The sequence below is a fragment of the Plectropomus leopardus genome, chromosome 7 (genome assembly GCF_008729295.1).
Source record: "Plectropomus leopardus isolate mb chromosome 7, YSFRI_Pleo_2.0, whole genome shotgun sequence".
In the NCBI taxonomy this organism is placed as follows: domain Eukaryota; kingdom Metazoa; phylum Chordata; class Actinopteri; order Perciformes; family Serranidae; genus Plectropomus; species Plectropomus leopardus.
The window spans coordinates 23,048,715-23,075,012 of record NC_056469.1 but is presented as its reverse complement, the minus strand read 5'-3'; the positions used below and the strand labels follow the sequence as shown (position 1 = coordinate 23,075,012).

General features: G+C 38.6%; 3 protein-coding genes across 5 annotated transcripts; 1 reads left to right on the top strand and 2 right to left on the bottom strand.

Annotated features, from left to right (window-relative positions):
- Position 1: 1 nt before the first annotated feature.
- LOC121946293 lies at positions 2 to 24,363 on the top strand. 2 transcript variants are annotated; one of them, XM_042490800.1, is made up of 5 exons: positions 2 to 68; positions 2,236 to 3,511; positions 4,020 to 4,159; positions 21,583 to 21,657; positions 22,686 to 24,363. In XM_042490800.1, the coding sequence occupies exons 2-5, from the start codon at positions 2,287 to 2,289 to the stop codon at positions 23,790 to 23,792; spliced, it is 2,547 nt and encodes an 848-aa protein (XP_042346734.1). In that variant the 5' UTR covers positions 2 to 68; positions 2,236 to 2,286; the 3' UTR covers positions 23,793 to 24,363. The 2 variants fall into 2 exon arrangements, with proteins under 2 accessions (XP_042346734.1, XP_042346733.1); XM_042490799.1 differs by lacking the exon at positions 2 to 68 and adding an exon at positions 384 to 431.
- On the bottom strand, positions 6,327 to 12,478 carry tlr21 (toll-like receptor 21). 2 transcript variants are annotated; one of them, XM_042490796.1, is made up of 3 exons: positions 12,403 to 12,478; positions 11,505 to 11,575; positions 6,327 to 10,392 (listed from the first exon to the last, which is right to left on the bottom strand). In XM_042490796.1, the coding sequence occupies exon 3, from the start codon at positions 10,241 to 10,243 to the stop codon at positions 7,346 to 7,348; it is 2,898 nt and encodes a 965-aa protein (XP_042346730.1). In that variant the 5' UTR covers positions 10,244 to 10,392; positions 11,505 to 11,575; positions 12,403 to 12,478; the 3' UTR covers positions 6,327 to 7,345. The 2 variants fall into 2 exon arrangements, with proteins under 2 accessions (XP_042346730.1, XP_042346731.1); XM_042490797.1 differs by lacking the exon at positions 11,505 to 11,575 and having other exon boundaries at positions 12,403 to 12,459.
- cnfn (cornifelin) lies at positions 13,159 to 14,172 on the bottom strand. Its single transcript, XM_042490806.1, has 3 exons — positions 14,055 to 14,172; positions 13,823 to 13,959; positions 13,159 to 13,248 (listed from the first exon to the last, which is right to left on the bottom strand). Exons 1-3 carry the CDS (start codon positions 14,170 to 14,172, stop codon positions 13,159 to 13,161), a joined length of 345 nt encoding a protein of 114 aa, XP_042346740.1.
- Positions 24,364 to 26,298: the final 1,935 nt, after the last annotated feature.

Below are 26,298 nucleotides of genomic sequence, written 5' to 3'. Positions count from 1 at the left end.
CATAGAAACGCATCTACGACATGTTGCCAAGTAACGACGGCTCGATAAGCGACAAGAAACGACTGACGGTAAGCAGCGCTGTTAATTTACGGTTTTAAGATTGTATAAAAGTGTTTCGTGATAGATTTAATGTTTCTGTCGCATGATATGTGTCTAAAATTAGGTTTAGTTACAGTGTTTCCCAGTAGTTACATTCAAATACGTTTAACTGCACACACGTGCGCTTCAAGTGAAAGTGCACCTGGTGACATTATCACCTGTTTGCTAACCACCATCCGAGCTAGCATAGCGACTGGACCTGTTTCTGCTCTAAAAAGATCAGTAATAAATTTGGCTAAACGTGCTTTATTTTAAAAAGTAATAGTTTATGTTCCAAATGTTTTCTACTGGAATAATCCTACCTTCGAAATAGCTCTTAAAGTGACTTTAAGGTGATGCATCGTTTTTATTCCACCGAGATATTTCTACAAATATATGTATTATATATTATATAATATTGTATATATATATATATATATAAAGGACATTGTGCAGCTCATTTTTGTCAACTTATTCCAGAATATTTGTGTCATTTATTTTGGTCCTGCCCTCCTTCTGGCGTTAACTTGCTATATGTGTTGTTGTTTTTTTTTTTTATTCCCAAGTATATTGATTTAAATTTTGACCTTTCTTATGAGAATGTATTGTTGGCTTTTTTTTTTAACTTACCCCTCTACCAAAGAAAATCAATACCATATAATCAATTTGATTCTGTCAGGCTACTTGCAAAATCTCAAATTCATAAATATTAATTTTCCAAACAAAAACCTTTCTCTTTTTTTTTTAGAATGAACTCAAACAATACATTACATCAATTCTGTATTCCAAAACTAGGAAAGCGACGAAAACATTGAATCTGTGTACACTGAATAGCATTTGATGAGCTGGTATATGATTTCTGTTTGTGCTCTGAACCCCTGGTATTATCTGTTTACATATGTATTGTTTTTATATTGTTTATTAATAAAATGTGTACAAATAGCATAGCTTACAGATATATGCTGCATTTATGCTTTGGCTGAATCCAAATGTCAGGTGGCTGCAGGGGGCGCAGTTACATTATTTATTGTCACAATTCTATAAGCTGCTGTTGTCAGTAATAATAATTTTTATGCGGTCTTTAAAGTGGATGAAATTAAGGCCTAATACTTGGATACTGTATGTTTAATTTCAAGATATAGGCTTTCATTAGTAAAGGTCACTTTTTCTGACGGTGGTCCATCAGATGCCTTTTCTATACTTGCTCATGTTAAATTTTAAGTATAAGTAAGAGAAATACCAAGTATTTGATTATTTTTGACCGGTTCATTTCCTGGAAAGAGTCACGTTTGCCGAGTCAGAAATTATAAGCTTGAGGCGCGTTCTTGACTGCTAACTTGTAGAAAGCATGAAGTCATTCAAAATGTAAAGTTTGTGTCAGGCTTTAGTCAAAATATACCATATTTGTTGATATCTCTTTCTTTCTTTATCACAGGATGAGGAAATTTAGTAAGCTCTGATATAATGTACATACAGATACAAAGGAATTTTGATTTGTTTGGTGCACATTAAATAAACTGTGCAAAAATGCAAAATGGATGCACCAGAAATGGTAGTCTGTTAAACTTATCATTAAAATTGTTAGAATTTTATGTAGCTGTGTTCAGGATTGCTATTGTAATAACTAAAATAACTGTTTCATGAGTAAGATGTTTTTAAATGAAATAGACATTAATTGCATTAAGATTAGCATCTATGTAAAAAGGCCTTTAGACAAGAAAAGATCTGTTTTCAATCAGCTAAGAGAAAAGATCCAACCACCAAAAATACGAGGAACCTCATTAGGTGGTTCTATGTGAAAATGAATGAGTTAATGCTCATATAAAGTGAGTGTTTTACATGTCAGCTATTGTCCGTCTGCTAAAGTATCCACACCAGAGACTCTGCACTCTCTTGCATGAATTTCTAACGTACATGTTGTCATGAATTTATACTTTTAGCATGCACTTTAGGTATGAATGATCAGAGTTAGTAAGGTAACAATCCAGAAGTCGACAGTCAACATTTGGCTTCAGCCACTGTCATTTAATCTTAAGGAATTTGCTTGATAATTTGATAGCAGAACCGACCTCACTGAAGTGCAACGAGGTTCTCTAGCTCTTTTATTTCTGATTTCTACAGACTTAGAGATTACTAACTGTACTTTTCTTCCTACAGAGTCCGGTGCAGAATGAGCCACGCGTGTGGCAGGGTGGCACAACGTGGTAAATGTTTCCAACAAGCAATTTAAAACATCTTAAAAATCGCTGCTCGATGAACAGATTCGCTGCAGGGTACAAATGTTCAAACAAGCACAGTAAGACATATGGGCAGCGCAAGATGAAACGACTGCGGAGTCGCAAGGAGAGAAGTCAGATCAGAGGTGATGGGAGAGAAGCCTCGAAGCACAAACCACATCACTGCCATCACCAACGCAGTGCCACAGACATGGCACATTCCCGTAACTGCTGTCATAGTAGCTGCCATTGTCCTGCACGGAGAAATGCGTCATTTCCGAATGTCGGTCCTGCTGCACAGGAGCCCAGTATCATCACAGACAGTCGTCTGATTGGACACCATGGCCTTTTCAACCACGAGGTGAAGTCTGTCAAAATTGAGCGCTTGTTAATTGAGCAGAGCAAACGGGAGAAAAGTGGACAGCAAGTACCAGAGAGGAGCTATGCTGCTTCACATCCGTCTTCAACATCTCACATTCCTTCTTCATTTTCCACTAACGATTTGTTGTGCGCTGACACTGATGAGGTCGTACCATTTGAGCAAAAAGCAGACCTTGATGATTGCCGGAAGACAGAGCAGATAATCAGTGAGGGATCAGATTTGACACCGGGGCAGAGAACGCAGCAACAGCTTAATCTTTCATCTGAAAGTTTTAAAAGCACTTTCTCGTCTAAACACAACTCCCTTAATGTGCCGATAACCAAGAGCAAAAAGAGCAGCCCTGTGGTGTCCGAAAAGGGACGAGAGTCACAGCAGACTCCCACTGTTGTCAGAGAAAATGTGAAGACATTAAACAAGAAGGTGAAGGGACACATGATATCTGCTCTGGAGCACACCCCAAAGAACCTTCATCTGGACTCACCGAACCACCAAACACGAGCTCACGGTCGCAGCCCGAGTCCACCTCAGCTGTCCAGCTCAAACGCTGCTGACAGCTTTGACATGCAGCAGAGAAAACAAGATCCTAACTGCGTAGCCCGGTCTGTCAGCGCATTGGCAGCAAGTTTGTGTGACTGTCTGCGGTTCCCACTTCTGAGGAGGAGAAACCTGGTGTCGGAGAGCAGGGAGGTGTTGTTAAGAGCCCTACGGGAGAGACATGGACCCCGGCTTCAGGAGAACCTCCTCAAGGTGCAGGGATGCCTCAGCTTTGGTGTTGTTCCCGAAAAGAAAGTCCAGGGTCAGAAGCGAACCATGATGGATGAGCTTCTCATTCCAGGTAAGCACTAAAATACTAGACAGCTCCGGGATTTTAATTAAAATCAAATAGGTAATGTCCCCCCTCCCCCCTCTCTCTCCCTCTTTCACACTGTCTGTCCTGTCAAATAAAGGCAATAAAAATGGGTACTTCCCATCCATGTATACATTAAGTGTCTTTTCATGCATTTCTTTCCTTATGAAACATTTGCAAAGCCAATTGGTCCTAATATTTAAACTGTATAAAAAAATCCTAGGCACCAAATATAGGATAACTTTTTTTCTTTTCTTTTTTTTTTAATCACCAACCTGCACACTGTGCTGGTACAGAAAAAGTAACTGAACACACGCCTCCAGTCACGTGGTGGGTTTTATGCTGTTGAGATAACAGCTGTATGTTGAGGAACCGTTGATGTACTTCCTGCTTGTTTTATCTGTTTTGTTTGTTTTGCTTGTTTTATCTTTGCAAACAACCTGTGCGTGACAATGTGATACTATCAAATGTATCGACAGTGTTTTCTCCTTTTCAGATGTATTTACAACAACGTTTCGAACCGACACTGCCAGTCAGCCTCGTTTTGACACCCAGAAAACCACATCTTTCAGAATGAGGGGAAGTGGGCATTTTAACAGGAAGTCCAAATCACAGCTACACCACAACCTGGACCAGGTAGGACCTTAAGTTTACTGTGCCACCCACTTAATTTACGTTATTCCTCTTATAGTCCAGCTGTTTCTCTTCCTATACACAAATCCAGTGACCCTTCTTTTGTGTTATGCCAACTTGGCGCCGCCATTACTGTCCTTTGTGTCTGCTGCTGACGATGACGGCAGCAAAGGTTGTCAATTTTCTTTATATTTTTTATTTAAGATTATTTTGGGGCTTTTTGCATTTATTAGATAGGACAGCTTAAGCATGAAAGGGGGAGAGAGAGAGGGGATGACCCGCAGCAAAGGGCCAAGGTTGGAATCAAACTCGTGCCGGCTGCCATGGGAAATAACCTCTGAACATGGGGCGTCCGCTCTACTATCTGAGTACCCCAGGTTGTTGATTTTCTATACCAACTCAGATAACTAATGACAAACTTTGGCATAAAACATTATTGACTGTTGGCCAAATGACAGTTAGGTTTCCCATGGTTAAAAAGAAATACTTCTGCTAAACATAGCTGCTGGTGTTTTGCTTTAACAAATGTCTTAACTCTTCAATTTCAGCCAAATGTGTTCATTTGTGCTCTTAGTAACTTGCGTAAGTTGTTGGCATAGATAAACAAATGAGTACATATGTAAAACTGATTAAAGTAAAATTGAAAGCTTTTACCAGGAAAGCCACATGTGCTATTTGTGTTTTCAACAGCGGCCTGCTGTAAATTCAAGTAGCTATGATGCATTATGCTGAGAGTCACCAGTCAGTCGACACTTGGTATTAAGCGGAAACACCAGAAAACATTGTACGTATTCTGTTTGTGATGTCGACCGTATAATGTTTATTTTATGGTCATTGCCCTTGTTAGAGCAACTGACGCTATATTTCACAATAATACTGCAATGCAATAATACTTGCATGAGTTTTGCAATTCTTTGGAAAACCCTATGATAACCCACTAACATTAGCAAGCCAAGCAGTGTTAACTTAGCTGATGTCAACTGTTTCACCATCCGTTTTTTTTTTTTTTTTTTTTTTTAACGAAGTCAAAGTTTTCCGCTACTGTTGCAGCAGCTGATAACTGCAGGGGTTCTCCTCAAACTCCTCAGCGTCATTGACAAAAGTAACATTACCAGAAAGAAAAGCTAAAAGTAGAAAATCACTTATCACCTGCACTTCTTTAGACAACTTGCCCTTTGAACCGAGGGAGATGCCATCGCAGTAATGGCAACTTATTTAACCCAGATTCGTCTACAGTAATCCTCCCATATTTTAAATGTATCCCTTCACCCTGGAAAAAGTAAAATGTTTTCTGATTTTTATGCAAAGACTGCTGAATGGTTGTCGAGCCCCGTGGAGACTTCTGTCAGCCTTTTGGATGATATCTTCAGACCTACTTGCAGCCCTCAGTTCTGCATGGAGTTTGAGCCCTCTGGAGTCACAGCCAGCCATCAGTTGTTCTCTCCCACCTCTTGCTGGGGAGAAAAAGCCTCAGCATCTCAGCACTGGGAAGACATTTTCAACAGGCCAAAGAGCAACAAGACTGTTGTTTTGGATTCATTTGAAAACAGCTTTATGAAGCACACCAGAGCAGTTCCAGAGCGGATCAGTGAGTCTCAATACAGTGGCAGCAACTTCCAGCCTCTCTTTCCCTGCAGAGGACAGCTGCCAGATAGACGCTCAGCAGAGCCAATGCACTTTCCCCAGGAGAAAGACTCATTTGAAACTGACAAATACTCTTTTGCACTCTCCTTCGCTGCCCAAAATAACTATCCTCATCAGAGCTTCCAGCCTTTCAACCAATTCAGTCATCCTTCAACTTGCCCTCCCCTCAGGTCCCACCGCACTGACATGACACATTACCCACCATCCTACATGCTTGAAAGAGACCCAGCAGCTCCCCTCTCTTCTTTGCCGAGCCCTGAGCAGTGGTCCTTCCCTCCTATGAGACTATACTAATGCATGGTGAAGCACTGCATAGATTCATGCCTGTGAACTTTGGCTAAATAATAATTTTTAAAAAAGCTCTCTTAACTCATACCATCAAGACTTTTTGTTTAGAAAAAATGTATGTGGTGCGCTCATATTTTATTAGAAGCACAGTATTAAATGTGACAGCTACAGCTGTAAGAGTTACCTCTTTCATTCTTTTGTCCAATTTATGCTCTGATAAAGACACGCACAATTATTATTATGCAGAACTGTACACACATCTTCTTAAGGACAGGTGTTACAATGGGAAATTCAAATACATCTGTGCAATTATAAGAAACACATGCATTGTCAAGCATTGCTAAATATAAAATAAAAATAAGTACAGTATCTTACCTGACATTTCTGATTCATGCTTGTATGATTTATGTCAGTATTAGTTTAACAATGCATCACACCACATATTTACATCATATATTTAAGGGATACTTCATTGATTCTCAACCAGCTTTGTATCATAACAATGTGAGTAGTATGTGTAGATAAACTGTGGTAAATTCCCCTCAATCCAACCAGTGCCTAGATATCCATCCTCCCCCTCCTGAGAAACTCTGCCAGATGATGTAAGATACGTCATCACTGGCTCTCAGGCTGTTGCTTAAACTACAGGCTGTACTTGCGCATTTTTGTATTGCCCGCTTCCCATCATGCCACTGTGGACACAAAGAGTATAGAAGCAGATCAAGAGACATGTCTTTCTCTCTCAAATTCAAAGTTGCTTTTCTCTCTCTCGCTTTCTGTCTCTGTCTCACGCTCTCTCTCTCAGACTTGGCCCAAAATCCAATCAAACAATAAAGCCAGGCATTGATTGTTGATTGTAAATAAAGATTTTTAGCTCCCTGTTTAACTTTAATACACGATATTATAAGCTGAACGTCTTTGTGTTGAATGGACAACCGTGCATCATGTCACCTACCAGCAGGAGCATTTATTGGTCCTGTTCAGTGCAGCGTAGTCTGGTAGTTACAGGTTTTCTACTTCTTTAGCAAAACTGAGTGCTACAGTCCATTTTCTCTTTTTTCTCTCATCATGTGGCACTAATTTCAAAAGTATTTGCATCTTTCTACTGCACAGACAGCCTAGTTTTATATGAGGCCCTTCCTTATATCAGTGAAATATTTCTTTAATGACCCTTTCCCTGCAGCAGATAATGTGATTATTCTTTTTAAATACTCAGATGCGTGTCCTGACAATGGTATACAAAAATGTTAGATCTTTTTATGGTTGCAAGTAATTGTTTTCATCCATCGTGTGAGTCTCAAAATGTTCTGTTTCGAGTCGGCTCCCTGTTCTCATCGCTCTACGTAGCTTACTCCAAAACATTTCTTGGGCTTGCGTCGGATCAGTGCAGTCTGAGCCAGGCCACTGCAGATACGTCTTTTTCAACATGACTTTTCTCATGCGATGATAGGATGACACCTGCCTCTCAGAAATCGGCTCCAGAAACACGAGCAGGAGAACATCCCGGTGCTCATCGAAGAGTCGGTAGCTGGCCAGTTGGATTTCCAGAGAACACCACTCACTTCGTAGGAAGTTCCTGCTCACCACACAAATAGTTTTCCGGCTGCTGTATACAGCAGAGACGATGTTGTCCACAATATTGCGGCCTGGCTCAAAGTCCCTGTGATGGAGGCAAAGTTTAAAAGATGATCCATTTCCCTCCAGGTTTGGCAGTAACTGCTCTATGACCCATTGTTCATCAGAGGAATTGTAGGAAATAAATGCATCATATTTACAGTTTTCCTCCTGCTCTCTTATCCTGCGCCAATGCTCGCCAAACCAGGAGCGGAACACATAGTAGCCATACTTCATTTTCCAGTAGAGTTTGACATAAAGTAGAGGAGTGACCGTGAACAGAAAAATCACAACTGCTGTGCTCAAGAACAGGTACTCTCCTAGATCTATGTAACAAACGTTGGTGGCAAAGTTGTAGAATTTTTGTTTGCCGTCATGTGGGCATGGCATATTGTACAGATAGACCACGTGGACATGTGGGTCATTCACTGTCCAGTTTTGGAGCAAGTTGTTCTCGCAGGTGCAGCTTAAAGGAGTATTACGTATGTCAAGGTAGTGGAGTTCACGTAAACTTTTTAGTGCTTCGACTTCAATGCTCTGCATCACGTTGCGGTTAAGTTGCAGTTTGTATAACCTTGTTAGATTACCAAAAACGTCCTTCGAGAAGTTCTGAATACCCATGTTTTCTACAGTCAAGATGGTTAAATTTCTTAGATTTTTAAAAACTCCTGGTTGCAATTTTGTCACCCCAACACAGCAGTAATCCAGTGAGAGGAAATTTAAGCCTGTCAGATCATCAAAGGCATCAGGAGCAAGATAATTAATGTTATTATTGGTGAGATACAGAAATTTCAGCGAGTGGAGGCCACGGAAAAAATGTCGGGGTAAAACGGCAATGCCATGTGGCCGTTGCCCATCCAATTTCAGATCACTGAGTTTACTGAGATTCATAAATGGTGAACTGCTCTCTTCATTTGAGATGGTAATCAAGTTACTTTGTAAATCCAGAACTGTTAGTGTGTCTTGAAACACATGATAGAGGGATGTGTCAATCTTTTTGAGGTTGTTTCCATCTAGATAGAATTTGGACAGACTTGTTAGTCCATCAAGGCCAGATGGCTCAAAATGAGTGATCTTATTACCTCCTAGGTCCAGTGTAGTCAGATTTCCAAGACTGAGGAAGGTTCCATTAAAAATTACAGAAATACGATTGTTGCGTAGGTTAAGGATTTGCAGGTTGGCATTATTTTCAAAGGTGTCATTGAACAAATCGGTCAAGAGGTTATTGTCCAGACGGAGCATCTCGAGCTTTGTCAGCCCTTTGAGAGCCTGACGATGGAGAAAAGCAATTGTGTTTATGTTGAGCTTTAGCGTCTTGATATTCGGTGTATGATAGAAAGCGTAAGCGTCGACTGAGAGGATGCGGTTGTAACGATAGCTCAGCTCTTCTATGCTTTTTAGATAAATCATCTCTTTTGTTTTACAGGTTTTGAGGGTGGTGTGATGGTTATGCTCTAAAGTGATGTTTTTTATTTGTGTCTGATTTTTAAGAAAGTCAAGACAGTTTGTGCTTTTCAGGTTGTTGCGGGATAGATCCAAAACCCCTGTGATTTTAGGACAATGGTACAATGTGTAGTTTGTTATACTCTCAATCCCGTTATCACCCAGGCCTAATCGTTTAATCCATTTTACTTTTCTCTGTAGCAACATGCATAATTTCATGAGCAGGCTGTCATTTTTTAGGCCCGTGTCAGAGAAATCAACGTGACCTGCGTTGACATTGCTGATGTTTAAAAACTCCACTATCTTGACATTTGTAGAACGCAAACGCAGATAGTTTATACGCCTTAAATCGACGCCTTGAAAAGCCATGGTAGGGAGCCCTGGATTGTATGACAAATCTAGCCGCTGAATGAAGCTAAGAAACGAATGCTTGCATCCTAATGTCAACAGATTATTTCTACATATGTACAATGTAGTGAGGGATTTGGGTAGTGACACATTTGAGTGGCTCAGAGAGGTGAGATTGTTAAAGCAAAGATCTAATACCGCCAGCTTTGTTAGATGTGACACAGACTTAGCAATCCCTGTAAAATTTGTCAGAAAATTTTCCCTCATGATTAAGGTGGTCAGATTGAGAAGAGTGGAGAAAATGCTCTCAGGGAACTGTTTTAGCGTGTTGTTTGTCAGCGAGAGAAAGGTGAGGCTGGGCAGGTCATTGAACACAGAAGTGCTGAGCTCTGATATGTTGTTAAAGGACAAATTTAGCGACTTGAGTTGATGCAAGTTGTGGAAAGCAAATTGATCAATGATCCTCAAGTGATTGTGATCTATACAGAGGTGTTGAAGGTTCGTCAGATTAGCAAAGCTCATTCTGGGAATGTGCCACATGGGGTTACTGGTGATGGTGAGATTTACAGCAGATTGCGGCAGGTCTTTTATGATAGCAGGCAGGTTACTTTCCTTCCGACGGGCACATTTGAAACTTTTTCTATATGAGTTTGCGTCTTCGATGCAGTTGTGGAAGCTGTAACCACTGACGAGTCGAACAGCACTGAGAACAACTGTAAGTGACAACAGTTGATAGGTTAGACTTGCCATTTTATCTTGTTGGGAGTCTGAACAAACTTGTCTTTTACAGTACTTTCATCAGTTTCTTTGTTGGTTTGGTTTGTAGGAATACTATGTTGCCAGTATGTTTCAAGAAGGCCTCTCTGGCCTTGTTCATCAGATGAAGATGGTTCAGGAATCTGAGGACAGAGAAACGAAAAACTATGTCAAAGTATTTGGATATGGATTATAAGCCAAATCTCATTCATCAAGTGCATTTTGGTGTGAGACTGTCTAAATAAGAATGTGACAATGTAAAACGTCTCCACCACTAAATAGCGTGTCCTGAGCGTGCCTGAGCATGCACACGCTATGAGCTCAACTTGTGCAAACATCGGGGCATATTCAGGTACCCTACTCAACCGTGCATGAGGCTGTTGGCAAACTAAAGTTTTGATGTGCAGCTCTATTTCCATGTAAACTGTAAATGAACACAGAATGCAATGATTTGGAAATCTCTTTTGATCTATATTCAATTGAATACAGTACAAAGTCAAGATATTTAATGTTCAAACTGAAAATTTTGTTTTTATAAATATACACACCCATTCTGAATGTAATGCCTGCAACATACTCCAGTCCCTTAATTTTTTGCAGCTATGCGTTGAGAAAGGTTGTGCTTAAACTAATAGCCCGTGCATTTTTTTCACAAATTAGTGAACCTTGCACTGTTCTTGAATATTAACACCTGAGCCTTTTGAGGATACCCGTTTATACCCAATCATGATACTTTAAACTGTTACCAGTTAACCCGTTTAATTATTGAATGTCCCAGGAGTTGTTTGAACACTTCACAAGTTTTCCAGTCTTTTGTTGCTCCTTTCCCAACATTTTTTAAAATAATTTGCAGGCAATACCTATCAGTTTAAACCTTGAATATTTTGTGTTTGTATTGTATTAAAATGAATATAGGTCAAAACAGATTTGCAAATCAGTGCATTTTGTATTTATTTATACTTACAACTTTTTTGGAATCAGGATGTAGTTTTGCTGCTGTTAAACGCTGAACCTTATTACTTCCACTCATGGAGACTGTTCACCTTTTTATATTCTCCATTCACCATGGAGGCATACAGAGTAAAAAAATAACTGATTCATACAAATTCAAGGTAACATACATTGAGTAACTGATATACAGGGTGAGGGTGAAATTTTCCTTTAAGGTATCTGTCTCTAAACTGCTTTGGTCTCTGGTATTCATACAGTAGGTGGATAATTTCAGTGTAAATATCTGTAAAAGCTTTACATTTACCTTTTGAAGATTTAGCTTGTTGGATGTAGTGGCATCTAGTGGTGAGGTCACAGGTTACTTGTGTACTTATTCTAAGGTAATGAAAACACAATTTTGAGTTTCAAGTGATTATAGACTAATGAAAACATTATAAATATTAGTTCAATCTTATAGATATTTTTTATAATAATAAATTCTTTGTATTCCTGCCAAAAGTGTTGTTAGTGTATCATACCAGAACCAAAACTCCAGCTCACCAGTGAGGTTCCCAAAATAATCTTATGTCACGATATCCAATAAGTATCTGTGGAGGTATTGCTCTTACAAAACAAATTTTGAACCTTGCACAGTACAAAGAAAAAAGGGTTCCTCTTTTGTGTTGTTTTCATATCCCCTTTCACTTTTTGCTCATGTTCCTCTTCATCTCCCCCCAAACATTTGCTTTCATTTGTTATATTTGTTATATTCCACACCTTTACCTACTTTAAAAACATCTCACAAGTGGTGGACACTCTGGGCTAAAATGTGAATAACTTGGGCTGGAGTTTTTAGCTACAGGTGTGAGCTACCAACAACTAAATTATTGCAACATTTTACGACGACCCTTCTGTAAATAATGACACCATTCCCAAAAAATCTTTGTATGTACGTTTAACGTCATATACTTTCCTCCATTATTTTTCCTACATATAAAATTCAACCACATTAAAAGAGCTATTTTTAGTCTAAAAACTGTCCATTATCCCATAAACATGTTTTGCGAATCACAACTTTATCCTGTGAGACGTCACCCTCTTATAATCTTCCACACGATCTTTCACACTCGGCTGATCTGAAAAACACTTGCCAGTTTCCAAATATGTTGCTATATTTGAAGTTAAAATCAGTAACATTTTTTATTTTGTCACAAAAGCCTCACCTGTTGAAATAAAAGCCGTTAACCTCATCTCCCCTCTTCAGAGAGCTTCTTGTGCAGTGGATTTCTTCCTACATTTAGTCTGAAAAAGGAAGACGGGTGCAGCCCATTCTTCTCCTTTCACATTCGACCACAACATGAGAAATCTGTGTGCTTTTTTATTGAAATACTGTTGCTCAGGTTATTATAAATTAGTGAATTAAACATAGATACATTTATATCATTATAGAAAATTAATAGAATGCTTGATAAGCATTATTAAATAACATAGTATTTAAGAAAAGCAGTATTCAGGTATCATTTTATTCCAAAATAAACAATGTGTGTAAATTCACCACTGTAAAACTGTGTATTTACTGTGAGGGAAAAGTTTTAATTTTCTACATCATTTCATCACTTGTTTGTTGCATTAAGACAATTTCATTATAAAGAAGGTCACTTATTATTCAATGTTCGGTGTAAAAGTTCAGGCTTGTTGATTTTTTTCACTGTTGTTAATTTATTTTATATATATATATATATATAATAGATAGATATCATTTCATAATAATATGAAATAAATTGGCAATTCAGTCTGATTATCAGGCAATAATTCTTAGACTGTAAATTTTGTTCGTTGGAGTACCTAATAGTGATAATGCCAGTAAATTAAACATTTTTAATTTAAATACAGAAAATCTTATCCAAACCAAGCAATGTAAACTTCCACATGTCCTCTTTCTTTGTAGTTTAAAAAATGAGATTCAGCGTCAAATCTTTTTATCCTCTCCTCTTCTGCTCCCGTGCCATCTGACACAGTCCACACAGAGGCAGGCAGGCCATGACTACCCAGTCATCACACACTGAGCCCTGGGAAGAAGCACAGGGACATTAAACTGGTGATTAACATCATTATCTCATGCAAAAAAAAATCAAAAGAAATTCTGGAGTTTCTCCAAAATAGTATTCTGTTTTCAGTATGAAATCAGCATTATCGTTTTCATCATCTAACATTTGTTTTTCCAATCCAATCCAACCCACTTTATTTATATATCACAATTTTAACAAACACAAGGTTTCCAAAGTGCTGCACAAAACACAATAAAATAAGATAAAAACACAATAAAATAAGATAAAAACACAATAAAATAAGATAAAAACACTAATAAAATCACATAAAATAAATAAAATAACATATTTTAAATAAAGTGCACTGCCCGCACAAGGTTATAATAAAAAAGTATGCATATACACAAAAAGTCATAAAATCAACATGCTACATGTCAAACGCCAAAGAAAAGAGGTGGTTTTTAAGAAGCGATTTAAATTGAGACAGTGAGGAGGTCTGTCTAATGTGCAGTGGCAATCCGTTCCACAGTTTTGGAGCAAATGCTCGCTCCCCTCTGAGCTTAAGCCTTAGTTTAGAGAACTTTAGCATACTTACCTCAATGTGGTATCTGCTACGTATGCTTGTCCTTAGAGCAATCATGGCACCAGGAAGGAAGGGCAGGCAGCAGCTGTCCCCGTTATCCTGGGCCACCTTACAGCCCAGGATACACGGGACGAACGTTGCACAAAGACCTGGCAGATAGAGACATATTGTCACGTTTATGTCACAGTGACGGTTAATTTTTTTTACTTCTTGCTTACTTCCACAAACACACGTAAACTCTTACAGATGCCGCAGTCTTCACAGCAGTCGCACACATTTGAACTCCAGTCGGTTAATCCGGAGGACACAGTGTACTGTGAGGTCTGAGGCTGCGAGCTGATCACATTTGACTGGAACGCCATCGCTGCAAGTAGACGCAAAGAAATATTAAAATGTAAAAGACTTAAAATTTCACTTCATATCTGGTAGTATTTTCCAATAACAATTCCCCGAAACAAATATCCTCCTGCGTCCATTCCTGCGTCATCGAAGCTTCTGCAGGTTTTCATTCCAACTAGAGCCAGTTTAATCTTATTTCACTGATAATACACCAAAAACCTGAGAGCGAGGCGTTAAGACTCTCCCAGGTTGCCAAAATGGACAACCTTGGTTTGGAGGAAACACTGCTTTATATCTCCCCTGATCTCACCTGTAGAGATTCCTGTACGGCTCCTGACAAGGGGGTCTGGCAGTGTAGATGACCGCTGGCTAAATCCGCAAACAGGAGGGCAAAGGCACGGCCAAAACTCTTATACCCAGTCTGACATCACTCTTGCCAGGGCCCAGTTTCTATGCTGATAGGACAGGACAAACAATGGCTATTTGGGCAGCTGCAACCACCTTCAAAGACAAAACCCAAGTGTTTAGTTTTGGGGCGTATCTCCTTTGAAATGGGTGTACCTAATATGACGAGGTCAGTAATTGAGGAACAAAGTGGGCATATAGTATGTATTTGTATATCAACAACTTATACACCAGGTTCTGACTTCAGGGCGGGTGTGGTGTGTGTACACACTGTGGGCCTGACACTATGAATGGGAAAGTAAGTGTAAAAAATGAACTTTGACCTTCAAGCATAGACGTAGGTGGAAAAAGGGTTTGTACTCGTGTTCTGCAATGTACACTTTTGACAATAGTACACACTGTATAAATGAGCAAAAGACAATACCTTTATTGTCACTGAACAAGAATAACAAGACTCAGTTTGCAACTTCCACATTATTGCTACAATATAATAGAGTGGTTCAAAACCTTTTCCCTTCAGGGACCCCATTTTCTCTCGTTCCAGATATGGACAACACTTTAGTGATGTTGTTATCATTGAGTATAAGTATTAACAGTACAGAACAGATGACAATGAATGACAGATAATGATAATCTGTAAATCATTTATTGATGCTGTTATCTTAAATTCGTGAGGAAAACTGATTTTCTTGCATGCCTCTGTAAATGGCAAACATATTGTTTTATTGATTAATTGTGCTCAGTACTCCCCAAACACATCCATTTTTACCAAAAGCCCACGTTTTGAAATCTGGCTTTGAACCACAGACTATATTTAAAAGCTGTGGCAACTTTGACATCCACCATTAGTCAGTGGACTGCTGTTTTGGAGCTTGGAGTTCAGCATGTAGGCTTTTGCCACAATGTTTTCCTAGAGACAGAGGTGACCATATTTGGACAAGAGGCTGAAGCTGCGGAGCGAGGGGTGGACCTGATGCAGACTGAAGCGACGCCTCGCAGGCAGCCTCAGCCTCAATCCTGTCACTCAAGCAGCCCTGCCAATAAGTACGCCAAGTTTTAGCCTTAATAAAATGTAAATTGGCAAGTTATATTAAAAAAAAAAAAAACCTGTGCAACTGACATGAGTTGTTAATTAGCTATAGAGGCGAAAAAAGTAAACATTTATTTCTGCTGTAGAGTTTGGATTTACTCAAGTGGACTGCAGCCTTTGGCACTTTGCATTGATGTCATTTTTCAGCCTCTTTTTGCTGCTTGGTTTGAAAGGAGCAAAAAAAAGTTCACTTTTAGATAAGATTTAAAAGTAAGGTTTAAGTGAAAATGCATGTGTTTGGGAAGTACTGAGCATACCATTGTGATCGCCAATCAATAAATCAATCAGTATGCTCTATGTTTTCTTTGGAAGCATGTGAGAAAAAAAGCTTTCTAAACAAGGTAATGTTGCATGACTGATTGATATACAAATGTTCATTTTGCAGCTGGAGTATTCCTTTAAAAGCCAACTTTGCAAACAGAAACCACGTTGTAAAAACCCGGTGTGGGTGAGTCTGTGTACACTGAGCTTAAACTGTGTACACTCTGGTTACTTTTTAGTTACAGCAGCCGACACATTGTGATAAAGTCATACATGTCAGACATTTCTAACAACAAAGAAATAATATACTAAATTTACAAAAATCATGAGTGCTTTTTAATTTTAATTTTATTTGTTTTGTTCACAAAGTTTTTTGAAATAGTTGCTTCTCTTCTTTTTTACCTGCAAGTTTTGCATACTGTTATTTGTTTTTGTTTGACCCCCACATTGTTTATGTATATAAACAAAATGATCTTTGGTATTGTTATTTCTAACTGGTGCTCATTAACGTAACATTGGCTCTTCATGACTCTCCTCTCTTCCACAACTTTATTGGACACTGCTGGATTTTGTGAAATTAAAAATACTTGGGGTTTAATCGTCAACTTGCTGGGAATGAATAGCATTAATGGTAATTGAGGAAATAAAGGAAAATGAATTGATTCATGACACAATTTTTAAATAACATACTTTTTAAACTTTAAGCTTGGGGGGAAGTTATCAAGTATTTTCAAGTCAAAATGCTGACATCCATGTGAAGTAATGAGTCAGTGGTACCCTTTAACTGTCAGCTCAGCTGTTTGGTAGAGCACATGTTGTCACTATATCTTGATTAGAAATGTGCTGAATTCAACTCAAACTTATTGAGCCATCGCTACCATTTGGTTGAGATATGTTATTCTAAAAAAAATCCACTAGATGTCGCTGTGACTTTAAACAGTCCGCCCTCTTAGTTCACCTCCTACAGGAAGTTAGGAACAATAAAAATCACATTAGACTTTGTTAGATTTTAAAAAGGTAGGCATGTTTATTCCACATGTTAAAGTTCCAGAGGTCTTAATGAACAGATTCCCATAGCTTAATAAAAAATCTTAAAATCTTACAGGGGTCAATTGTTTTTTTAAACATGCTCTACCAAACGGTAGATTTGGCCTTCTGTGGTAAAGGCACTGAAGCTCAGTTAATTAAACTAAAATTGACTATTTGCTACAATTTAAATGAACTTCTGATCATTGATTGTTGTTAAATGCATTTAATGTTATCCAATTTATATACGGTGAAAAAACATCAAAAGTATGATTTGCCCTGAGTTGGCCTTTTGTGGTAAAAGTAATGATGCTGGGACAAAAAAATAACATTTTTTAATAAATAAAAAAGGATGAATATTCACTGTTGTTAATATCATATATTTAATTTTAGTCCATTATATATTTGGAGGATAAAAATATATCAGTATGATTTTTTCACCATTTCTGAGACATTTTCAAAGTCTTGTAATGGTAAATATGCATGGAAATAATATTAGTGCGAGCAATAATACCAATTCCATGGATTAATATACTAACATATTTCAAGCTTTTAGCAGTACATGATTTGTAACTTTGTTTTTTCTTTCTGTTTTGGCATTGCCATGAATGGCCGGCTCATCCATTAGGTGGAGGCCTATCTTTCAAAAAGTATAAGGTATAAAAATAAAATAAACATGGATTTTTGTTATTATAGCCCCAAGGACATAAAAAATGCAAAGACATTTTTTTCCATTGCTTTTTTTCTTGAAGAGGACGTTAAAGGGTTAAAGGCAGTTGGAGTTGCAGGTCTTTTATTTTTCATTTTTGTCTAGTTGGCTCGAAAGTCATCATATTTTTTTGCTGAGTCTGACTGGAGTCTAAGATATGTGACTCAAGCCTACAGCTCTGGTAATATTTAACCACTTTAAGTATTTCTTTGTATATAATATATGTAATATATTAGATCGGCATGCACAGTTTATAAGTGTTTATGCATCCAGAGAAAGTGATAATACCAATTAAATGTATAATCATTATTTGGGCGTATCATAGTCATGCATTACAATTTCTGCATCTCACATTTATGAACTTTTTGTAATAACAACAAGTTGAATGCTACTGAATGACCAGACACCAGACGTTGAGGTGTGGTCTCATGATCACCTTGCAATTTGTGTCAGCAGATCTAAGCAGCAGATAATTTAGCTCTAAAATATTCTAAACCAAACTCATATTACAGAAACACGAGATGATACAGAACACATAAATGAATTGTTATGCCCTGCCTTGACTCAATCCCTCTCATATTGCGAGTGCATTTGCGAGTGTGTTTTCGAGCTTTGTTTCACAGTGCTACATTTCTGAGGTAAGAGCTTGCTTGAAAACTGTAAACCAAAAAGAAAAGATATTCATCTCCGCTTTCAAGATGAGTATGAAGGCTGGTAAGTCTTAAAGTACAGAATGGCGAAACTGTAGGTCTGAGGTCATATAGATGAGTTTCACCATTACAGAGTTTGTCCAGCAGAGAGCACTGACTAGTTGATTTTTCCACTGTAAGAAGTCCTGCTTACTATGTATTCTGGTCACCTGGTATCAAGATTTTTTTATCATGATGTGCATTTTTTTTAACTCCCACAAATCAAAATCATCCTCAAAAATCTAGCGCTGGTCAGGATTAAACGTCTTATATACAGTGGCATGTGCACAGTTTGTTTAAAAGTGAAACACTGTGAAGGGCCGTGGGGTTCAGTATTGCCCTCATGTCACTTACACAAGCCACAGGGACATTTCAAGCATGTCCCCAGTTTAAAAAATGACGTGTACCATCATGACACCAGACCCTTATAAGACAATGGATCCCTGTGCAAAGTTATGCCGAAGTCCCCACCACCTCTCCTACATAGGAGAAGGAAAAACAGCCACTTTGTCTCTTTGTGATCAGTTTGTCTTTGTAGTCATTTTGTGTGTCTTTCTGGTTGTTTTGTGTCTCTTTGTGTACATTTTGTGTTTCATTGTTCCTTTGAATGTCTCTATGATCATTTTGTTTCTCTGTGGTCATTCCATGCCTCTTTGTAGTTGTTTTGTGTCTCGTAGTAGAAGCTTTGCACCTCTTTATCGTCATTATGTGTCTCTATAGTTGTTTTGTGTCTGTGTGGTCTTTTCATGTCTATTTGTGGCTATTTTGCCACTGTTAGTTATCCTCAGTCTCTGTATCTTGTTTTGTGTCTCTCTGTGGTTGTTTTGTGCCTCTTTATAGTTGTCCTTGTGTCTTTTTGTCGCTGTTTGGTATCTCTTTATGGTCTCTTTATGTCTTTTTGAAGTCATTTTATGTTTCTTTGTGGTCATTGTGTGTCTCCTTGTAGTTGTTTTGCCCCTTTTCATTGTCATATTGCATCTATTTGTTGCTGTTTGTGTCTCTTTGTGGTTGTTTTGCATTTCTTTGTAGTTCCTTTGCATCTCCTTGCAGTCATTTCAAGTCTCTTTGTGGTTGTTTTGCTGTTGTTCGTAGCTGTTTTCAGTCTCTTTGTGTCTTTTTGCAGCTGTTTTGCATCTTTTTGTGGTCTTGTGTCTCTGTAGTCTATGTTTCTTCATAGTAACTTTGTGTCTCTTTATTAAGGTTTTGTGTCTGTGGCTGTTTTACCCCTTTTTGTCTTAATATTGCATCTCTTTGTAGTTGTTTTGAATCTCTTTGTGGTCACTTTGCATTTCTCTCTTGTTTTCCCCCTTTTTTTGTCCTTGTCCACAGTTTCTTGGTGTCTTTTTGCATCAGTTTTGCATCTCTTTACAGTCATTTTGTGTCACTTTGTAGCCTTTTTTGGGTGTCTTTTTAGGTGTCTTTGAGTCTCTGGTCAGTACGTTTCTGTTCACGAGACATTTTGCTGACACATACGGACATACAGCATATAAAGCTTAACAGTATAGTTCTGTGGTGTGTGTTGTGCAGGCCATTATCAGACGAGTCGACAGGAGGAGAAAAACAATCAGTGACATTGCACAATAATATAATTTACCAGAAGACCTTCAGTAGAGACTAAAGTAACCGCAAGATATGAAGAACGTGAGTGTTCAGTTCCTCACACATTTTGTTTTTGAAACGAAATACTAACGATTTACTGAAAGGGGAATTTGCCTATTTTGTCGATGGTGTCTGCTCTGGTTTGTGGAAGTAAAGCAAAAAAAGGGGGCTCTCTGACTCATCGCCACACTTTATCTCTGAACCAGCATTTGTGTGCTCCCGAGCTGAGTCTGCATGTGGTCAACAGACAGTTTTTTAAAAACATTCTTCAACTTATTTTTCATATTAACTCCTTCACTTAAAACCTTCCAAACTTTAGAAGTGAGTTGTATTGTGGACAGAAAATGAGTTTCACTTCCAGAGGAGGCCTTCGACTCTTAAGCACTGAAGTGTTTGTTCTTATCTGGACTTTGCATAGAGGTGTCAAACTGCATTCACAAGATAATTTAACTCACTTTAACGTTGCTTTACAGAGCATGAGAGAGATTTAAAAAAAAAAAAAAAAGATTATATTTTTGGGCTTTTATTGCCTTTAATGGATAGGGCAGTGTGAGTATGAAGGGGGTAGAGAAAGAGGGCGAGACATGAAGCAAAGGGCCGAGGCCAGACTCGAGCCTGCGGCCGCTGTGGCAAGGACTCAGCCTCTGCACATGGGGTGCTGCTCGATCCGCTGAGCCACCAGGCGCCCCAGCATGAGAGAGATTTAATTGTATTTCACCTCAATACATAGTGCATTCTTGCAGATGCTGTTTTGGTATCATTTGGTCCCAAGCACTTCTAATGAATATTCAAACCATATGTCATGTTTTTCCCCTGAGAGTCAGTCATTTTTATCTTTACAGATTAGTAAACTACGCCTTTTCCTGTCGTGTTCTTTGTAAGTGTGCCCAACTTATATAAAAAAAAAAACACTGGCCCCTTTTTTTCCATCCTGTCTTCTCTGCAAGGTCTCAGACGGTAAGTAAGCAAGAATTAATTTCTTTGAACATCTACTACATATGATCGGAGCTCTTCTGTCCACTTAGCAAAGTACAAGGTACTAGAGTTAAAAATCGCGAAATTCAAAAATTATCTTAAGGTGTTTTGAACAAATTTCATCTCTTTATTTTTACATTTTTGTAGATTTGTAATCATTGTTACACTATTGTCTGAGTGCGATGCTTAAATATCTCAGATCAAGCAGAACACAAAGTACAAGGTAATGGACTGCTAAAACTGTGAAAATCCTGCCAGATACATACTTTCACTTCTCTTCCATTTGTGAAGGATTGAGGGTTTAATTCCCATAAATGTATTTCCCCTTTGATATTATGAAATTTCAGAATTGTATACATTAAATTAAAATAAATTGGACCTGGAATAGTTGAGATAGCAGAAAAAATATAAAATACTTTTCCAAGTATTTATGTCAGTCATGCACTGCCGACCTGATCATTATAGCTGCCTGCAGACACGTTTTGAAGAAATATGTCACAATTTCCCTGACACAGTCATCCATTCCTACTAGCTATGTTTGCATCTGTCTGAAATGTGTGAGGATTCAGTTCCTGAAATTCCAACTTCTTCTTTCTGATCCTCTGCCATCTGTACAAGTGTGAAAGAAAAAAAAGGATGTTTACCCATTGTGTTTATGAGTGTGCTGTCTTGACTGCAGGAGGGTTTCAGGTGTTCTGCTGCCTCCTTGTCTCCCACGAATATGGATAATGTCACGGCAACCACAGATTACTGGGTAAGTGGATCTCAGCATGCTTTTTTCTGCCATTTACTGGTGTTTTCAGCTGTTTTTAGTACATTTCAAATTTGGACATTTTTGCTATACTATAGCCTTGCTTTTGTGGTCATTTTTTCAACATGCTATATTATGGTGTTTTGGTATCTTTTTTGTGCATCATAAGGAGACATAAACTGAGACTTTTGTCTCTGGTTGCTCTTTATTCTTTGTAACATGAGCAGGTTTAACACACTGTAGAGTGCACATTCCTCCATCAGATATTTTTCAGATGAGTTACTCAAATGTTGCACAGTATAAAGCACATGACAGGAAAAGTAACACCTGCACACTTAGTCCATGCCACACAAGTTTAATGTGTACAATGTTCGATCCTGCTTGGATCTTTGTCTTGTCAAAATGTATGAAAAGTTGAACCCCCCCCCCCCTTTTTTTATACATAAAGCACACCAACAGGTTGACTAGCTCTATGTTGGCAGGTGTGGTTACCTATCTGAACCACTCAGGTTAGTAAAACAATTGACAATTAACAATTCAATAAATTACACAGAAAATACATGGAAGTAGAACATAGGCAAAGAAAACCCTAATGCTGAGGCCATACTGCAAAGCATCAAACATATCTTAATAGATAAAAAAAAAAACATTATTCAGGATTCTTAATATCAAAATGAATCTTAATATCTAAATACCTAATATTTAAGTTCATCATTCACATCATCTGCGTTCAAAATTGTATTAAGGCTGTCTTCATTAAACTAGTACGGCAGGTAAGTGTGCAGGTGTTACTGTCTTGCACATCAGTTATCTTTAAAATTAGTTTTTGATAAGATGAAATACTGTGAGAGGTTTTATTTGACATTTTGGGACTCTTCAGACAACCGCCATCACTGAGGCCCAAGTTAATTAAAACAATGATTGGTTTCTGAATTGTAAAGTTTCTAAAATGCTGAGATGTACATTTTTTCTTGAATAATCAGCCTGTTTGAAGAATTTGAAGGAACTCTTTTCCTCTCTCTTGTCATCAGGACTACGACTATGACAATTTCACCTGGTCCCCTGAAACGAGCAAGAGTCATGCTGCCCCGTGCTCACAGGAGGACATCTATGGTTTTGCACAGAGGTACTCCCCTGTTGTTTACAGTCTGGTGTTCATCCTGGCTCTCGTGGGCAACGTGCTGGTGCTGCGTGTGATCCAACGCTACCGAAACTCTCAGAGTGGTGGAGCCTGCGCCTTCTCCCTGACAGACACCTTCCTCCTTCACCTGGCCATTTCTGACCTCCTGCTGGCCTTCACTCTGCCCCTGTTTGCAGTGCAGTGGGCTCACCAGTGGGTGTTTGGCCTGGCTGTTTGCAAGATCTCCGGCGCCCTCTTCTCCCTGAACCGCTACAGCGGCATCCTCTTCCTGGCCTGCATCAGCTTCGACCGTTACCTGGCCATTGTTCACGCTGTCAGCTCCGGCTGGAAGCGCAACACCTGCCATGCTCAGATTGCGTGTGCAATCATCTGGGTGTGCTGCCTGGGCCTGAGCGGAGTGGACATCATCTTCAAACAGGTGGTGGAGGTGAACGCTGTTGGGCATCAGAAGATGCTGTTGTGCCAGGTGTGGTTCACCGAAAACTCTACCCAGTGGCAGGTGGGGCTGCAGCTACTCAGTGTGGTTCTGGGTTTTGGGCTCCCCTTGTTGATCATGCTCTACTGCTACATTCGCATCTTCAGGTCTCTCTGCAATGCCAGTCGTCGCCAAAAGCGCAAGTCTCTCCGCCTCATCATATCTCTAGTGTCTGTGTTTGTCCTCTGCTGGGCACCGTACAACTGCTTCCAGCTGGCGGATAGTCTGCACAGGCTGGGTGTGGTGATTGGAGGATGCCAGTTCGGCCATGTGGTGGACATCGGGACTCTGATCACTGAAAGCATGGGGCTGTCGCACTGCGCCCTGAACCCTCTGCTGTATGGCTTTGTGGGTGTGAAGTTCAGAAGGGAGTTGGTGAAAATGTGTAAGGGGCTGCTGGGACAGAGAGGCTTGCTGGGAATGGAGGAATGGAGGCATAGGAAGCGCAGTAGAAGCAGTACAATTGCAGGATCTCGCAGCTCTGCAGATAGCGAAAACACTTCGTACTCTGTCATGATGTGAGATTGATGAGAGAGACAGGAAGAGGGAGATGAGGGGAGATGTGTGTGGTATAAGAGATAAGAGATAAGAGTATACTTTGAGTTATCTAAAAAGTCTCTCAGGGGAAAAGTGGTGCTTTTACATCTAATTGCTGGTACAGTGCAGCTTACTAGTTGTTTTGTCATCGTTTTTCTATTTTTCAAGAGTAGTAAAATCATTAAGTGAGAGCATGGAGTAAATCCAACTGCCACATCCCACATGCAGATGTTGTCATGTAATTTTCTTTTCTTGTAAATTTTTGTGTCTGTAGGGCAATTATTGTGAAATATCTAGATTTCTTCATACTTCGAGAAAAGCTTGTTCAGCAGTTAAGTTGTAGCCTGTGGCCTCAGCAATCACTCAAATGTCACTCATTTGAAATTCTCATTTCTTGTTTATTTTTATTTCAATAACCATATACAGCTGTGTCCTTTAAAACTGCAAAAGAGGGAATGTATACAGTGTAACTCATTTTGAATTTTGCATATTAGCTTACATCACAGCCCATTTATAATGTGCAACATTTTTTATAATAAATATTTTCACAATAAAATGTAATGTCACGTTTATATATGCATCTCTCAGGTTCTCTCTCTGCAATGTCTGACCGACTTTTATCCGGCTCAGCATTTAGCTGCCAAATGCAGGGCTATAATCACCTGTTTAACATTTGTAATCCAACCATCAAAGGTTTGTTTGTTTTCAATTTTTAGAAACTGAACAGCCAAACAGATGATTTAAGAGCATTTTGAAACAAATATCTTAGATCAGGGGTCCTGAAAGTTTTGACCACTGAGTGTGATTTTAGGGAGTCAGCAGATGATTGAGGACCTCCCAGGAAAAATGCACATATTATGACTTTTTTATGGCATATTATATTGTCATTTTAAATTACTTTTATGACATACTACACCATTACTATTTGTGAGAATGTTTCAATACTCCCTCCCCAAATATAGTATGTTATAATAAGTTCAAATCCAATGTACTTGTGGCCTACTTTACTTAAGTATTTCAATTTTATGCAACTGTACACTTCTCCACTACATCTCAGACAGTTTGTCGGACAGTTATAGTTACTATTTCCTTTTAGATTCTAATCTTTCATATCAATCACAAGCCAAAAACGTTGACAGGAACTAGTTTAATCTTTGAAGTTAAATTGCCGTTTTTAAGTGTACAATATTTTTGATGATTTAAAATCTTAATTTCAAACAAATGCATAGGTTTTGTTTCGATAACCTATTGGGGGTCATATATAATATTTTGAGCATTTTGGTGCATTTATATGAAACAATTTGTGGGGGTGTAACAATCCATTAATCTTTGTATCATCAATACAAAGTCAAAACATCAAGACATAAAAATTTTGTCTTAAAACATGTTTTCGGTGTGCTTTTATTTTGAAATTCTGTCACAACCGGCGTTAATTACAGGCGCCCATACAAAATACCAGATCACCTTATTTACTCAGGAATAAACCAAAAGAGTGGATATATTTTGGATTTCGGAAAAAACGTGGGTCAACAGACAGTGAACATGTCATATGTGTTACAAGTAAAAGATTTAGGAAATATGACACCTGCATGGCCGCGTGTCTCTGTGCTAAGGCGACATCAGCTGCTGTTTAATCAGTTTTGGGCTGAAACGTGCATGCAGGCAGAAAATCAACCCTGCTGTTCGATGGGAGATGCAGTGACTTCAACCACTGGTGAGTAATAAAAAGTATAAATGACACATGTAATTTGTTTGGCTATGGTTAGTGGAAAAATCTTGCTGCTGGCTGATTTATGCTGCATAGCTAAGAGAGCTGTAGCTCATAACCAGTGAAGAGCAAAACAATTGCCCTTGTCTGTGAACTTTGACAGTTATTATTGAGTTGAATTTTGTTGAATCATCTTGTTAATCCACATTTGGCTTGCTATATGCATGACATAATGGGTTCCTAAAGGGAATTATCCATCCCTCCTACACTGGATCAAGACACAGACTTTGTAGTTTTGCATCACTCTTTAGTCGTTATGCATCTTTTGTGGGTCTCTTTTGGGTTATTTTGTGTCTGTGTTGTTGTTCACTGTCTGTGATCATGTTGAGTCTCTTCTTGGTACATGGTTGGTATATGTTAATTTGACTTTTGGCGTTTTGAAAGTGAAGGCCAGAGGCCCCCCTGACACTATCCATACATATAATATGTCTTTCTGTCAGAAAGCCCTGAAGTTAACTCATCCCATGTGTCGTTTTATGTTAGTGGATTCAGTTTAAAATAAACTGTAATTGGTTACAGTTATTTACAATTATTTATGTGTTGTTGTAATCTTTTATGGCCAAAATCAAAAAAAGAAACAGGTAGCAGCTTCTTTTGTAAGTGACTGTGTTATGTGATATTGTCTCACTATCGGTAAACATCGTTTCCTATTTCAAAGAATCTAAACAATATCATATCGTGATGGAAGTAGTGATTTACACCCCATACTAATTTGTGCCTTTT

What these genes read in the sequence shown, in the direction of transcription:
- LOC121946293 (XM_042490800.1), top strand. Translation starts at nt 2,287, where the DNA reads ATGTTTCCAACAAGCAATTTAAAACATCTTAAAAATCGCTGCTCGATG. An exon ending in GGATGAGCTTCTCATTCCAG is followed by an intron (nt 3,512 to 4,019) that starts GTAAGCACTAAA and finishes TCTCCTTTTCAG; the next exon opens with ATGTATTTACAACAACGTTT. An exon ending in CGGCAACCACAGATTACTGG is followed by an intron (nt 21,658 to 22,685) that starts GTAAGTGGATCT and finishes TCTTGTCATCAG; the next exon opens with GACTACGACTATGACAATTT.
- cnfn (XM_042490806.1), bottom strand. Translation starts at nt 14,172, where the DNA reads ATGGCGTTCCAGTCAAATGTGATCAGCTCGCAGCCTCAGACCTCACAG. An exon ending in CTGTGAAGACTGCGGCATCT is followed by an intron (nt 13,960 to 14,054) that starts GTAAGAGTTTAC and finishes TCTATCTGCCAG; the next exon opens with GTCTTTGTGCAACGTTCGTC. An exon ending in GTAGCAGATACCACATTGAG is followed by an intron (nt 13,249 to 13,822) that starts GTAAGTATGCTA and finishes GCTTCTTCCCAG; the next exon opens with GGCTCAGTGTGTGATGACTG.
- tlr21 (XM_042490796.1), bottom strand. Translation starts at nt 10,243, where the DNA reads ATGGCAAGTCTAACCTATCAACTGTTGTCACTTACAGTTGTTCTCAGT.